Source organism: Pleurodeles waltl, chromosome 5 (genome assembly GCF_031143425.1).
Source record: "Pleurodeles waltl isolate 20211129_DDA chromosome 5, aPleWal1.hap1.20221129, whole genome shotgun sequence".
NCBI classification, from domain to species: Eukaryota; Metazoa; Chordata; class Amphibia; order Caudata; family Salamandridae; genus Pleurodeles; species Pleurodeles waltl.
Genome location: NC_090444.1, coordinates 1693126445 through 1693142965, shown reverse-complemented (window position 1 = coordinate 1693142965; position 16521 = coordinate 1693126445). Strand labels below are relative to the sequence as shown.

The window sequence follows — 16521 nt, the reverse complement described above, 5'->3', positions numbered from 1 at the left end:
TTCAGCTACTGAAATAAAGTGCTTCCTTTTTGGTAGTCACCAACATAGTCTGTTTTTGAACTTCAGGAGCATCAAAAATAAAAAAGTTCCGAAAAGTGATATTAGATCAGGTTCCAGAAGAATCTTCCGATCAAGACCCTCCCCTTCTGGTTGATCATGGCAGACTCAAGGTAATACCACTGACAAGTAAGGGTAACTAACATTTTTTGCTGTGAAGGCAAATCTTCATAATCTCTATTCTTTGATGTGCAGATTTTACTGTAACTTTACAGATAATGTATTCTAAACTCTCCAGAATTCTTGGCAAGCTATGTTTCGAAACTTGTTATTTACCATTGTTTGGCAAATGATTCCCAGTGTTGAGTGAAACTACGTTGTACATACGTTTTACTTCACAATATAATCTTGTGTTTTTAACAATGTGGTTATTAGTTGCAAACAACGCAGCAGTACAGATGTTGCAGAGTATTATATACCGTATTTTCCGGCGTATAAGACGACTGGGCGTATAAGACGACCCCCTACTTTTCCTGTTAAAATATAGGGTTTGGGCTATACTCGCTGTATAAGACTACCCCTCTTCCAACGCACACCAAATAAAAATTTAAAAACATCAGATTTGATTTTAACATGGTAATTTTAATTCAAATGCTTATGACATGCAGTTATTTAGTAGGAAAACTGTCACTTATAAACAGAAGGCTGTTTGTCATCAAACATGTAAACATAAAACAGTGCAAGTGGAATAGCCTGGAGCACATGCAGGAATACGTGCCTGTCCAGACAACTGCCAGCGAGGATTGCGGCGCACGGTAAGGACAGCTCAACTCACGGTTGACCAATCAGCTCTGTGTCCACAAGTAGCTGAATCTTGTGGGATGCGGAACCCATCATACGCTTGGAATCGATTTCCAAATGCAACGCACGGTGGCTCAGCTACAGGGCGCCTGTCCCTGAAGTTTCAGCACACTGTATACCGGCGTATAAGACGACCCCCGACTTTTGAGGAGATTTTCAGGGGTTAAAAAGTCGTCTAATACGCCGGAAAATACGGTAACAGAGTTGTATAGAGAGATACACTAAGAAACACACAGTGAGTGAAAGCTCTGCATTGGTTTACAGTGCACGGGTTGGGTTAATGGTGCACAGCCTTTTCAGTGGGTACTGAGCAGGTTACATTCTGTTGATCTTCACTCTTCAGAGCGTAAGTATTCTTTGTTTCACTGCACGAGGGAGAGTCCAAATCCTGGATACAGGCAACTCACTTGCCCCCAAAAAACAAATAAGGTTCTTCCACTAGAACCTAAATAGTTTCTGGTCCTTTTTTGGTTTTGCTCCATTTGTCTCCAAAAAGGTAATGCATCCCCCCACTTGCTGCTTCATGCCAAGCTTGCACATGCAGGGGCAGTAATCAACAAGTTTGAGTTGGGAATATGGCCATTAAGTAGTTTGGTTGTTACCACATCCTTAGTCTTCTTCGTCACAGTCTTTGCTTGGAGGATTTACCAAAAAGCAAAAGAGCCTCTGCCATGCTTTCCGCCAAGATCTGAACCAAAATCTTATATTATGTGAACATCTGGAGTACTGAACCTAGTACTAAAAATCTTTGCAAGCATATATAGTCAATCGCATACCTAAGAAGTCTTGGGAATTTCAAATGAATAAATTATCAGTGTGGCTTACGACTTTGTCGTACTCCACCCCCACAATAAAAAATAAAAAAAAGGGAAAACACCTTTTAGGAAGAGTACGTGTACTGTAGGACTGCTTTCAGTGTTGAAAAACGCATTGAAAAGAAGCAGAATCATTGTTTAACAGCGATGGAAAGCACTAAAAACTAATGCCCTAAAAACACCCTAAACTAACTTAGAAACACGAGGAAGTCCGTTTTATGTAGACTAGTTGTCCTAACCTAGGTTGACAACTTTGACACCTGCTGGAATTGTTGAGAGACCCATAGACAATGGTACATACTTATTAAAACTCCAAGGACTAAATTCCTACAAATATTTAGGCACGTCATTTCTTAGAATATTGGCATTGAATATTTGAGCAATTCATCTACTGTACAAGGGAGTGTGGGAGAAGCATAATCATTTTGACACTCAATTTGTGGGATCATAATCCTTCCCGTGTACAGCAGTAGCTCTCAACCTTTACGGAGTAGATTTACTTGCTCCGGATGGAAGGAACGATTTTCATGCCGTTTAGGGCAAATGCTTGACACTCCTCCCCCCATCTTCCAGCTAATTCTGTTTTAGGCTGTTTACTTGGATCTTTGGTCTTATCTTTGGTAGGTGCTTGCTTAAGGTCGACTTTAAAGGGCTTTATTTGGGTGTTGCAAAGTTCCACATCATACATGGTTTATACATGAGTACATGACATGTACTAAATTGGTAGCTGATAGTCGGGCCACTGGAATTGTGCAGCAGGGAAGGGGAAAGTTATTTGGCAAGGTTGACTACATTGTGCAGCAAGAAAAGGCAAATTGTGTGGCGTAATGAAGCACATTTTATGAAAGTACTACTTTTCTTTTTTTCATTTTTTACACATGATAATACTGCCTTGACAAATATTTCACAGTATTAGTACCAGTTAAACTCCCAAATACAGCAATAAGCAATTGAGAGATGACCCATCAACCTTTGCGATGGGCTTTTTCACTGCACAGGGACATGTTGCCACATTTTTAGTAACTTCTGATCTGTTGAGCTACAAACAAAATGTTCTGCTTGTTAAAGCTTGCAGATTATGCAGCAGATGTCAGAACCATGGCAATTAAGCTGAAAATGCAGCCACTACAGAATCACATAATTCCAGTGACCCTGCTGATGGTGTGGGCTGTTTGGAGGTTGTATGTAGTGTTTCCAAATTGCCACAAAATGTTTCTAGCATGTTAATGTAAATACACATGCTCTGCATACTCCTACCATCTAGTGTTGGACATGGACATTTGTAGGTTTTTTTTTTTCCCTAAGAAATCATCTTCGGTTTCAAGATAACTCATGACTCCTTCATTAGCCCACAGTGCATCACGACAAAGATTCCGACTCTGTTTTTTTTTTTTTTCCCGCCATCGGGTTCCAACGTTTCAACTCAAGCTCCAGGACCTATGGCAACTCCTTGTCCTTTCGATGTAATTTGTCGAGGAACCTGATCCAGCAACAGAAGAACTCTATGGCATCAATGGCCACACCACTTTGGCTCAGAATAGGTCTCCTGTCCAGGAATCCGGTTGAATTAATAATCACTGTAGGGGGGTGTTACTTTCGAGAATATGCCTTTCCATTGTTGTACAAACTGTAATGGCAAATATGCAGGTTTGAATCACTGTTGTGTCTTTATCCTCTGCCTGTCTCCAAAGCATGGGGAGTCGACCTACCCATCCCGCAAGGAGTTTAAGAATAAAAAGATAATCTGATTCTGGGGGGAATGTCACTGGGCTCATAAAATACAGCATTGAGAACTGTCTGACATAATAGATCGATTCAGCGCTGAGGACTTCGAGTGCACTGAAATGGGCGGATGTGCTTCTGGTATCCTGTCTGCTCAGTGACAGCAAAGCCATGAGGTCCTGTCCTTGGATACATCAAAGGTTAAGGAGGAAGTCCCATTGCAATAGAGCACAGGGCCTAGCGCCACAATTCTTCTACACTTTCTTGATGATCATCCCCCATGGATTGACCTCGAAGGAAGACTCACACGGCGGTCAAGCGCCACTACTGAGGGAGTCAGACTTCAAGCCACAAGACTAGGCTCAAGAGACACCAATCTTCAGGTTCTGTTCCTTGGTCGAGACTACTTCACCTAGAGAAACTCCCTCTGCTTCAAGAAAGCCTTCAGCAAAGGGCTACGAGATTCAACAACCACAGATGCCAGCTTGGCTCAAGTGTTCCAACAAGCCAGCCTTATAGTAAGTCAGCTCAGAAGCTCCAAAACCAACCCCAAGGCCGACTCTGAAAAAGGTGGGGATATTGAGAATGAAGTTGAGTGAACGTCTCACTGACATTGAGCTTTTAGAGGTTTCTAATGTAAGTCATCCCTCAATCAATCAATCAGTGATTTGTTCAGTGCAACTAATCACCTGTAGGTTCTCAAGGTGCTATTTGTGGGTGTGCTGCTCAGTCGAAGAGCCAGGTCTTGAGGTCCTTCCTGAACTGCTTCAGCAATGCGTCTGCCCTAGCTTGAGAGGTAGCGTGTTCCATGTCCGGGCTGCTAGGTAGGAGAAGGATCTTCCTCCTGCTCTGCTTTCCCTGATCTTGGGAACGGCTGCAAGGACGAGCTGGGAACAATGGCAATGTCTTTTGGGTACGCAGAAGGTGAGGCTGTGGTGGAGGCATGCCAGTCCGAAGTTGTGCAGTGCCTTGCAGGTGTGGATCAGGAGTTTGTACGTGATGAGCTTGTTGACGGAAAGCCAGTATAGGTCTGTGAGGTGAGAGGTGATGCGGCTGTGTCGGGGGATGTCCATGATGAGTCTGGCTGCTGCATTCTGGATTTTTTGTAGTCTTGATTGTAGTGCATTGCCACAGTCCAGTTTGCTGGTGACGAGTGTCTGGGTGACTGCCTTCTTCGTGTCAAAGGGTATCCTCTTGAAAATCTTTATCTGGAGTCAGAAGTTGTGGAAGCATGATGATGAGATGATGTTGACTTGGCGGTACATGGATAGAGAGGAGTCCAGGATAATGCCCAGATTGCGTGCATGGTCCATGGGGGTTGGGGCGTTTCCCAGTGCGGTGGGCCACCAGGAGTCATTCCAGGTGGAAGGGTGGAGCCGATTACGAGGATCTCTGTCTTGTCCCAGTTGAGTTAGAGGCAGCTGGGTTCCATCCAGGCGGCAACTGCTCTCATCCCGTGGTGGATATTTCCCTAGGCCTTTGGAGAGCCCTCAGACACGGAGAGGATCAGTTGGTAATCGTCAGCGTAGAAGACTGTTTAGCCTGTGTTTGATGATCTTGGCAAGCGGAGCAATAGATGTTGAAAAGTGTTGGACTGAGTGAAGATCCTTGGGACACTCCGCAGCCTGTGTCTTTGAATTCTGATGTGAACAGTGGTAGTCGGACACTGTGTTCTTCTGCTGATGAAGGATCTGATCCAATCCAGTGCTTTATCTTGGATGCTGACGTCGTGTAGTTTGGCGCAGAGGGGGGCGTTGGAAACTGTGCTAAACGCTGCAGGAAGGTCGAGGGGGATGCGTGTGGCCGTGCCATTGTGGTCTAGTATGAGTATGTCGGTGGCTTCTAGGAGTGCGGTTTCAGTGCTGTGGTTGCTTTCGAATCCAGATTGGGATAGGTCTAGGATTTGGGGTGTCTCGAGGAATTCGGTGAGTTGCTGGTTTGACGGACTTTTCCGTTACTTTGGCTGGGAAAGGGAGCGGAGAGATGGGTTTGTAGTTTTTCAGCTCCCTTGTGTCGGCGGTGGGTTTCTTGAGCAGCAGGTTGATCTCTGCGTGCTTCCTGTCTGATGGGAAGGTGGAAGTCTCGAAGGACCGATTGATAGTTCGGTAGAGCTGCGCTGCTATAGTGTTTCTGGCCAGGTTGAAGATGTGATGAGGGCACGGATCCGAGGGTGCTCCTGAGTGGATGGAGTTCATGAGTCTGTGGGTGTCATCTTTGGTGATTGGGGTCCAGGAGTTCAGGATCTGGTGAGGCGCTTGGTCCGTGGTGCTGGGCGGTGCGGGCAGGGTTTTGGTTCCTGAAGCCTTCGTAAACGTCTTGGATTTTTAGGTGAAAGAAGGTGGCGAGGTAGTTGCAGAGGTCTTGGGAGGTGGGGGATGGATGAGGTGTCTGTCCAGGGGTTTGTGAACTCTTTGACAAAGAGCTCTTTGATGTTGTGAGGGCTAGTGCTGAAGCGTTCTTGAATGGTGGATTTTTTGGTGGCTTTGATGTTCTGGTGGTGACTTCATTCTTTTAAGCTGAGTAGCCTTCTGTTGATTTGCTATTCCTCCATATCTGTTCCAGTCGTCTGCAGGAGCGTTTGGATTCTTGTCGGTCTGCAGTAAACCATTTAGGTGTTTTGCTATGTATGTTTCCTGCTAGTTTCCTTGAGGGGGCCTACGTTGTTGGTGTGTTCTGATAACCAGCAGTGTAGATTGCCTTCAGCTTCATTCATGTCCGCTGCGTCTGGTGGGAGGGATTAGAGGAGAGCGTTGATGAGTTGTGCTTCCGTAATTTTGCCCTAGGGTCCGCCGAGGGGTGGGGTCATAGTGGTGTGCAGTGTTAGTGAAGGTAAAGTGGACACACTAGTGGTCAGTCCAAAGGTGTTCGAAGGTGTGAGAGATGGTGATGTTCCCTGCTGATAAGGCGGGGTCGAGAATGTGTCCGGCTCTGTGGGTGGGGATATTGACGAGTTGTTTGAGGCCGAGTGTTGAGGTTGTCTAGGAGGTTTGTGGTGTTGGGTACCAAGGTGAAAGTTGAGGTCGCCGAGTAGGATGTAGTCAGAGGAGGTGAGCAATTAGCGGGCGGCTAGGTCGGCAATGTCTTCACAGAATTGGGGTCGGGGTCCAGACGGCCTGTAGATAAGGGTGCCACGGAGGGAGGAGTTTGGGTTGGTCTGAATCTGGAAGTGTAGGTGTATATGGGTTGACACTGTGACTTGGTGGTTGTCAGGTGAAGGTTGTTCTTGTCGACTATGGCAATGTCTCCTCCAGGCAAGTTGACTCTGTCCTTGTGGATTGATTTTGTAATTGTCTGGGATGGCCGTGGCCGAGTCTGGGGCAGAGGTCGGGGTGATCCATGTCTCAGTAAATAAGGCGATGTCCGGGGGTGTTGAGTCGAGGAGGTCCCAGACTTCTGTTGGGTGCTTGACGAGGGAGCATGTGTTGAGTATGCATTTGAGGTGGTCGTCTGTACTTGGTGAGGGATCGTGAGGTAGTCCTTGGAGAGTGCGGGAGCATGCGCAGACTAAAAAAGGTCCATGAGTGTTCTTGGGGTCGGCTAAGTGGCAGGCGGAGGATCTTCCTGGGTTGAGGGTGCGTAGAGTGTTCGCATTGAACTGGCGGATGGGGTGAGGTCCGAATCCGTGGCGCTGTCCTGGCGCAGACTGGTGCAGACGGACTTGCTTTTGGAGTGCGTTTGGTGCGCCAGCTGCTGTCATTAACAAGGGGCGGGAGGCAGGAGTTCTGGTCAGCTGGGAGAGCAGGAAAAGTGCTTTGTGGGGGAGGTCAGCGGGGCAGTAGGGGCGCAGAGGAAAATGCGGGAAAATGAAGAGAAAGAGACGAGTTAGAAAAATTGAATAAAAGAAAGAAAATGAAAACAGAAGTAATGGAGGAAGTAAAAGGCTGGAGTAAAGAAAGACTGAAGATACTTGCAGATGGCCACTAGGCCAACAGGGATGAGGCACAGACAAGAGGGTGGAGGTGGGTCTCGAACTGAGACCCAGGCAGGCTTTCAGTTCACTCGAGGCAGAGGCAGCAGCAACAGGTGGAGCTGCGCGGGGGGCAATGGATGCTGACCAGAAGTCCCTCCACAGAGAATATTCTTGTTCGTCCAGCCTTTCAGGAGAACCCTTGTGCACCACAGCCAACACCAGAGGGAAAAGGAAACTCAACTTTGAGGAGCAAATATCAGAGGAGTTACAATCCTATACAATACAAAAATATTGCAGGAACCACCACACCTGCCTCCTCTTATTCCTTAACCTCTGCAACAACTATAAACTCCATAGTCTCCTCTGCACCTCAGCAATCAGACCACTCAAGCCACATAGACTCAGATCAAGGGAGCCCCACCGATATGTAAGACCCATATCTAGAGCCTCAGCCCGCCTGCATGGGCATGATCCTTGGGCTTGGGATTACCACGTCAATCCACAGGACAATGCTGACAGAAAGTTCTATCCAATTAATACCACCCCACTGCCCAACCCCCCTCCCTGTGGGTAAAACTACAGCACACCATGCAGTTATCCAAAGAGCAGCCGACCATCACAAAGTAAAAGTTCAAGTTGTCAAGGAGTACAGTGACTTTCTGGTGGAGACACTAGATGACCGATAGGTCTTTTCAGTTCCTACTTATGTAGGAAAGCATGAGCAAGTAAAGTGCTAAAATTGTCAAGGACCCATTCAAGGTACAAGTTAATGCCCTGAGGACTGGGAAAAAAAAGCCTGTCCCGGATCACTGTATGTATATAATTGATATACCTCACTGGACCCCTTGATTGTTCACACAGCCAGAAAAACAGCTTGCGCCCAGGTAGCTGCGGACTCTGCTCCTCCAGATAAGGAGACTGTTGGACTTTGCCCTCTCTACAGTATCAACCCCAAAACGTTTCGCCGTTACCTCAACTGTATTTGCTGAATTCGTTTTAGTGGCCTCAGAACTCTATACACTTTACCACTGCTAACCAGTGCTGAAGTACTCTCTCCTCTAAATATGGTAAATTTGGCTCACACCCAATTGGCATATTTAATTTACTTATAAGTTCCTTGTAGAGTGATATACCATATACACAGAGCATGTAAATTAAATGCTACTAGTGGGCCTGCAGCAGTTATTGTGCCAGCCACTTAAGTAGCCCCTTAAAACATGTCCCAGGTCTGCCATTGCAGCCTGAATGCAGATTTAACCTGCCAATTCAACTTGGCAATATAACCTGTTGACAAGCTTTAACCTCCCCTTTTTTGTATATGTCACCAATAAGGTAGGCCCTAGGTTGCCCATAGGGCAGGGTGCATTGTAATCAAAATATTGGACATGTAATTTTAAGTGTTACGTGTCCTAGTAGTGAAAAACGCCTAAATTAATTTTTCACTACTGTGAGGCCTGCAACAGAATTACAATGAGTTCCCTTATAACATTTAATAAATAGTAACGTTTGATTGGGTGCAGGTAAACATTTTGTTTGGTGCCTGAGAAATTGTAACTAAATATCCTCATTGATGGTAAAGCCAGATTTTATGATAAATTTCAAAAATACCACTTTTAGAAATTTGGCATTATCCTGCCATATTCCTGAAGCCTGACCTCCGGTCACATTACTGGGAGTAGTTGGCAGTTGGACTTTGTTTATTCCTCCCAGGCAGCAACACAATAGGAGGGTTTAGGTCTGCTTGGATGGGTCAATAATTGGCATGATTGGGGAGGGAGGGTGCGTTGAGTTGGTCACAGCGCCACTTGCAACTGAGTAGGCTGTGCTGTACCTTCGAGCAAAGGACCTGTCACCATTGCGTTGTTCATGGAGCCAGGGCAGGGAAGGCAGGGCTCTTTTCCTACTTCAAAGAAGCCACCTGTTATAAAAAGAAAATAGGACCCTATGGTCCACTCTTTAGTTCACTTTCTGTGTACTCCACAAGACAGTTTTGCTGCACCTTGAAGGACTGCTTTTCTGCCTGAAGCCTGCTTCAAACACTCAGAGGCCTGCCCCTCTGCATTTGAGCCCTGCTTCCTCACTTGACACAGGACCACCAGATTGACTCTAAGGGTTAGTTTGCTGGCCTCCTGATCAGACCTTTAGGGACATAAAACGTCAACCATCTTGAACCAGCACCTGGAATTTGCAAGCTGGGAGTCCTGTTACCCCAAGTGGTGAAACCTCAGACCTGGAACCTTAAAAGTGGATCTGAAAGTGCTATGTCACCCATTTGTGGTCCCAGCAGAACTGGCTCAACACAACGCATCACATCACTTCGCAAGACACATTGGAACTACTGCGCATCTCAGCCCCCTTGGAACCACCACTGCTTGACACATCTCCACGAAGGACATCACATCACCACTGCAGCTCTCTTAAACTGCTGCTGCGCTGTGCATCTCCATGCAAATACTTCAATGGCGTCTACTGCAGACCCATCCTCGATGCGGGACTTCATCACACTGCAACTAGGATTTAAGGTACTTTTGTTCAGCGGGCCTAGCTTGGTCCCTTATCGCTGGCCTCCACTCCATTGCAGTGGGTCCAAAAATTGTGACTGCGCAACCACATAAGAGTTGGCATTTTGTGCTTCTAGACACTGTTTTTATCTAAAACTTTGAAATTTCATATTTCCGGTCCTTTGGTTGGATTTTTGTTGTTTTGTTGTAAAAAAAAAAAAATATATGAAATAAATGTTACTTGTTTTCTAAATTAGTGTGGGATTTATTTATTGTGTTGTGTTTTCACTTTGTTTGAAGGTGACTTGCACATTACCTCTAAGTTAAGCCTAACTGCTTTTAAGCCTGTACCAGAGGATTAAGTGCAGGTTAATTTAGTGACTTTTGTGGTTTACCCTGACAGGAATTGTGGATGTTGCTTGAACAGGGGTCACCTCCCCCATTCAACCAACAACCCAATGTCTCACAGAGAGCAAAAAGATTGACCCTCAGAAAAGCAGGTTGCGGCTGGTATAGCCATCCACATGGATATCACTGAGAGAAGATGAAGCAGTTGGTCAAGCATCTGCCAGAGGGGTACCGCACAAATGGACAAGAACTTGTGGAGTAGTCAGTGTTATCAAATGCCCCAGCTTTTTGTCAGAGAATATATACGTTCGATGGCATGTGTAGCTGCAGATACACATGCTGTGCACATCCCGCCATCTGGTGTTGGGCTCGGAGTGTTACAAGTTGTTTTTCTTCAAAGAAGTCTTTTCGAGTCACGAGACCGAGGGACTCCTCCCATTTCGGCTCCATTGCGCATGGGCATCGACTCCATCTTAGATTGTTTTTTTTTCCGCCATCGGGTTCAGACGTGTTCCTTTTCGCTCCGTGTTTCGGGTCGGAAAGTTAGTAAAAATCTCAGAAAAATCGTCGGTATTGCTTGCGTTCAGTATCTGGTTAGTTACACCAGATCGACACCGACTTTTGAAGAGCTCCGGTGGCCCTTCGGGGTTTTTTCGATCCCCCGTCGGGGCCTGGTCGGCCCGGCCACGTGTCTCTTCAAGGCTGATGGAACGGACCCCATTCCGCTTCTGCCCAAAATGCCATAACAAGTATCCATATACAGATCAGCATCTGGTCTGTAACTTGTGTTTGTCGCCGGAACACAAGGAAGATACTTGTGAAGCCTGTTGAGCGTTTCGGTCCAGAAAGACACTAAGAGACCGAAGAGCAAGGAGACTGCAAATGTCGTCGGCGCCGACAGGACAAGAGCGTTTCGAGGAGGAGGAAGAAACCTTCTCCATCCATGAATCGGACTCGGATGAGATCGATCCCGAAGAAACGCCGAAAACCGTGAGTAAGACGTCAAAACACAAAACTCACGAAAAAAACACTAAAGCCCAGGGGACGCCACCGCCAACAGGCCATGGCTTAACCCGAAAAATAGGTGACCTATCATCGGCACCGAAAAAGGGCACGCTGGTGGCGAAGTCATCCGACTCCGGTCGAGATACCGCCACACAGCAATCTCGGGCTCGAGATAGTGGCTCCGAACAGGTTCGGCACCGAGATAGCAGCACCGAAATGGGTCTGCACCGAGAGACCAGGACGCCAAAAGTAAAAAAAGGTTTCGTCGGAACCGAAAAAAGCAGCCGAAAAGGTTTCGATACAGAAACATCCGGCCTCGGAACCGAAAACAAGTTCCTACACTGAGGAACAAGGACTGTCCACACAAATGAAGACACATAGATTTGGACAGGAATTGGAAACAATAGAGCCAGACTATACACAAAGAAGGCTCCATATCCAAAAAGAAACAGGGAAGCTCAGTACTCTCCCTCCGATTAAAATGAAACGCAAACTTGCCTTTCAGGAAAAAGACAAGCAGCCACAGGCAAAGGTGGCTAAACAAGTAACCCCGCCACCATCTCCACAATGCTCTCCGCAACCATCACCGGTAGCCACTCCACCAATGATGCAATCCCCAACTCATACGGGAATGAGTCAAGATGACCCTGACGCATGGGACCTTTATGACGCACCAGTGTCAGATATTAGTCCTGAATGGTATCCAGCTAGACCGTCGCCACCAGAGGATAGTACAGCCTACGCACAGGTGGTGTCGAGAGCAGCGGCATTTCATAATGTCAGCCTGCATGCTGAGCCCATTGAAGACGAATTTCTTTTTAACACACTGTCGTCCACACACAGCCAGTATCAAAGTCTTCCTATGCTACCTGGAATGCTAAAACACTCCAAACAAGTGTTTGAGGAGCCTGTAAAACGAAGGGCCATTACTCCAAGAGTGGAGAAAAAATATAAACCGCCACCAACAGCCCCCGTGTACATCACACAACAGCTAACACCGGACTCAGTTGTAGTAGGGGCAGCGCGCAAAAGAGCGAACTCACATACTTCAGGAGATGCACCACCTCCAGATAAAGAAAGTAGAAAATTCGACGCAGCAGGCAAAAGGGTGGCGGCACAGGCAGCAAACAGTGGCGTATTGCCAATTCACAAGCTTTGTTGGCCAGATACGATAGGGCCCACTGGGACGAAATGCAACACTTTATAGAACATTTGCCCAAGGAGTTCCAAAAGAGAGCGCAGCAGGTAGTAGAAGAAGGACAGAGTATCTCCAACAATCAGATACGGTCAGCAATGGATGCTGCAGACACAGCTGCTAGAACTGTCAATACAGCAGTAACAATAAGGAGACATGCATGGCTGCGTACATCAGGATTTAAACCAGAAATACAGCAAGCTGTGCTGAATATGCCATTCAACGGACAGCAGTTGTTTGGGCCGGAGGTGGACACTGCGATCGAAAAACTTAAAAAAGACACTGACACGGCCAAAGCCATGGGCGCACTCTACTCCCCACAGAGCAGAGGCACATTTCGAAAAACACAGTTTAGAGGGGGGTTTCGAGGACAAAGCACAGAACCCGCAACCTCACAAACAAGACCCACTTACCAGAGCCAGTATCAGCGGGGAAGTTTTCGGGGACAATATAAAGGGGGACAATTCCAAAAGAATAGAGGAAAGTTCCAAAGTCCCACAACTCCTCAAAACAAGCAGTGACTTCCAAGTCACACATCCCCAACACATAACATCTGTGGGGGGGAGACTAACCAAGTTTTACAAACATTGGGAGGAAATAACAACAGACACTTGGGTCCTAGCAATTATCCAGCATGGTTATTGCATAGAATTTCTCAAATTCCCTCCAAACGTCCCACCGAAAACACACAATATGTCAAAACAACATATAGATCTTCTAGGACTAGAAGTTCAGGCATTGCTACAAAAAGAAGCAATAGAATTAGTACCAAACCAACAGAAAGGGACAGGAGTTTACTCTCTGTACTTTCTCATACCCAAAAAAGACAAGAGTCTGAGACCTATACTAGATCTCAGAACATTAAATACATACATCAAATCAGATCACTTTCACATGGTGACATTACAGGACGTAATCCCACTGCTCAAAAAACAAAACTACATGACAACACTCGACCCAAAGGATGCATATTTCCATATACCGCTACATCCTTCACACAGAAAGTACCTAAGGTTTGTATTCCAAGGGGTACATTACCAGTTCAAGGTGTTGCCATTCGAAATAACAACTGCGCCAAGAGTTTTTACAAAATGCCTAGCAGTAGTAGCTTCACATATCAGAAGGCAGCAAATACATGTGTTCCCGTACCTAGACGATTGGTTAATCAAAACCAACACGCTAAAACGGTGTTCACAACACACAAGGTACGTCATAGAAATCCTCCACAATCTAGGTTTCTCAATCAACTACACCTGTCAAACACAGCAATACTTAGGGGCAACAATCAACACAGCAAAAGGGATTGCCACTCCAAGCCCATAAGGGGTTCAAGCATTTCACAATGTAATAAAGACCATGTATCCAAAACAAAAGATACAAGTCAAAATGGTGATGAAACTACTAGGCATGATGTCCTCATGCATAGCCATTGTCCCGAACGCAAGGTTGCACATGCGGCCCTTACAACAGTGCCTAGCATCACAGTGGTCACAAGCACAGGGTCAACTTCTAGATCTGGTGTTGATAGACCGCCAAACATACACCTCGCTTCAATGGTGGAACAGTATAAATTTAAACCAAGGGCGGCCTTTCCAAGACCCAGTGCCACAATATGTAATAACAACAGATGCCTCCATGATAGGGTGGGGAGCACACCTCAATCAACACAGCATACAAGGACAATGGGACACTCAGCAAAAACAGTTTCACATAAATCACTTAGAACTGTTGGCAGTATTTCTAGCGATAAAAGCGTTTCAACCCATAATAACCCACAAACACATTCTTGTCAAAACAGACAACATGACAACAATGTATTACCTAAACAAACAGGGAGGGACACACTCAACACAGTTGTGTCTCCTTGCACAAAAAATATGGCATTGGGCGATTCACAACCACATTCGCCTAATAGCACAATTTATTCCAGGAATTCAGAACCAGTTAGCAGACAGTCTCTCTCTGGGTTTCACCAACAGATCCACGAATGGGAAATTCACCCCCATATACTAAACAAATACTTCCAGAATTGGGGAACACCACAAATAGATCTATTTGCAACAAAAGAAAACGCAAAATGCCAAAACTTCGCATCCAGGTACCCACAAGATCAGTCTCAGGGCAATGCGTTATGGATGAGCTGGTCAGGGATATTTGCTTACGCTTTTCCCCCTCTCCCACTCCTTCCATATCTGGTAAACAAATTGAGTCAAAACAAACTCAAACTCCTACTGATAGCGCCAACATGGGCAAGACAACCTTGGTACACAACACTACTAGACCTCTCTGTAGTGCCTCATGTCAAACTACCAAACAGACCAGATCTGTTAACACAACACAAACAACAGATCAGACATCCAAATCCAGCATCACTGAATCTAGCAATTTGGCTCCTGAAGTCCTAGAATTCGGACACTTAGGCCTTACACAGGAATGTATGGAGGTCATAAAACAAGCTAGAAAACCGACCACTAGACATTGCTATGCAAATAAGTGGAAAAGATTTGTTTATTACTGCCATAATAATCAAATTCAACCCTTACACGCATCTGCCAAACACATCGTAAGTTACTTATTACATTTACAAAAGTCAAAGCTAGCTTTCTCTTCCATAAAGATACATCTTACCGCAATTTCAGCTTACCTGCAAATTACGCACTCAACCTCACTATTTAGGATACCAGTCATAAAAGCGTTTATGGAGGACTAAAGAGAATTATACCACCAAGAACACCACCTGTTCCTTCATGGAACCTCAACATTGTCTTAACACGACTCATGGGTCCACCTTTTGAGCCCATGCACTCTTGTGAAATGCAATACTTAACATGGAAAGTTGCATTTTTAATTGCCATCACATCTCTAAGAAGAGTGAGTGAAATTCAAGCATTTACCATACAAGAACCATTTATTCAAATACACAAGCATAAAGTAGTTCTACGGACAAATCCAAAATTTTTACCAAAAGTTATATCACCGTTCCACTTGAATCAAACAGTAGAATTACCAGTGTTCTTCCCACAGCCAGACTCTGTAGCTCAAAGAGCACTACATACATTAGACATCAAAAGAGCGTTAATGTACTACATTTACAGAACAAAACTAATTCGAAAAACAAAACAATTATTTGTTGCTTTCCAAAAACCTCATACAGGTAATCCAATTTCTAAACAAGGCATTGCTAGATGGATAGTTAAGTGTATTCAAACCTGCTATCTAAAAGCAAACCGAGAACTGCCTATTACACCAAAGGCACACTCAACCAGAAAGAAAGGTGCTACCATGGCCTTTCTAGGAAACATTCCAATGACCGAAATATGTAAGGCAGCTACATGGTCTACGCCTCATACATTTACCAAACACTACTGTGTAGATGTGTTAACGGCACAACAAGCCACAGTAGGTCAAGCAGTACTACGAACATTGTTTCAAACAACTTCAACTCCTACAGGCTGAACCACCGCTTTTGGGGAGATAACTGCTTACTAGTCTATGCACAGCATGTGTATCTGCAGCTACACATGCCATCGAACGGAAAATGTCACTTACCCAGTGTACATCTGTTCGTGGCATTAGTTGCTGCAGATTCACATGCGCCTACCCGACTCCCCGGAAGCCTGTAGCCGTTAAGAAGATGATCTTGAAAATTTGTAAATTTGAAAATATATTACTTTAAACTACATTATGTACATTACTCCATTGCATGGGCACTATTACTAGCATACACAACTCCTACCTCACCCTCTGCGGGGGAAAACAATCTAAGATGGAGTCGACGCCCATGCGCAATGGAGCCGAAATGGGAGGAGTCCCTCGGTCTCGTGACTCGAAAAGACTTCTTCGAAGAAAAACAACTTGTAACACTCCGAGCCCAACACCAGATGGCGGGATGTGCACAGCATGTGAATCTTCAGCGACTAATGCCACGAACAGATGTACACTGGGTAAGTGACATTTTCCTTATGTATATTGTTTGTATGTAATACATTTTTTCACAGTTAAAAACTGAATTATGTTTCCGGCTCAAATGGATAAAACCATTAAAATTTGCCAGTTATGATTCGCTGTACACATCATAACTATCACCTCTCCAGGTGTTGCAAATAACATCACACATTACTTCATCATCCTCTGGGCTTGTAATATACTTACGTTGTACAGTTGCAC

The 16521-nt window shown here is 45.4% G+C and overlaps 1 protein-coding gene across 5 annotated transcripts in view; it reads left to right on the top strand.

Annotated features, from left to right (window-relative positions):
* The window catches only part of ATAD2B (ATPase family AAA domain containing 2B), a 546820-nt gene that overhangs the window by 494464 nt on the left and 35835 nt on the right, over positions 1-16521 (top strand). For all 5 annotated transcript variants that reach the window (XM_069236016.1, XM_069236015.1, XM_069236018.1 and 2 more), the window contains one exon: positions 67-170. In XM_069236016.1, the coding sequence (XP_069092117.1) occupies positions 67-170 (104 nt within the window). The remainder of the gene's footprint in view (positions 1-66; positions 171-16521) is intronic.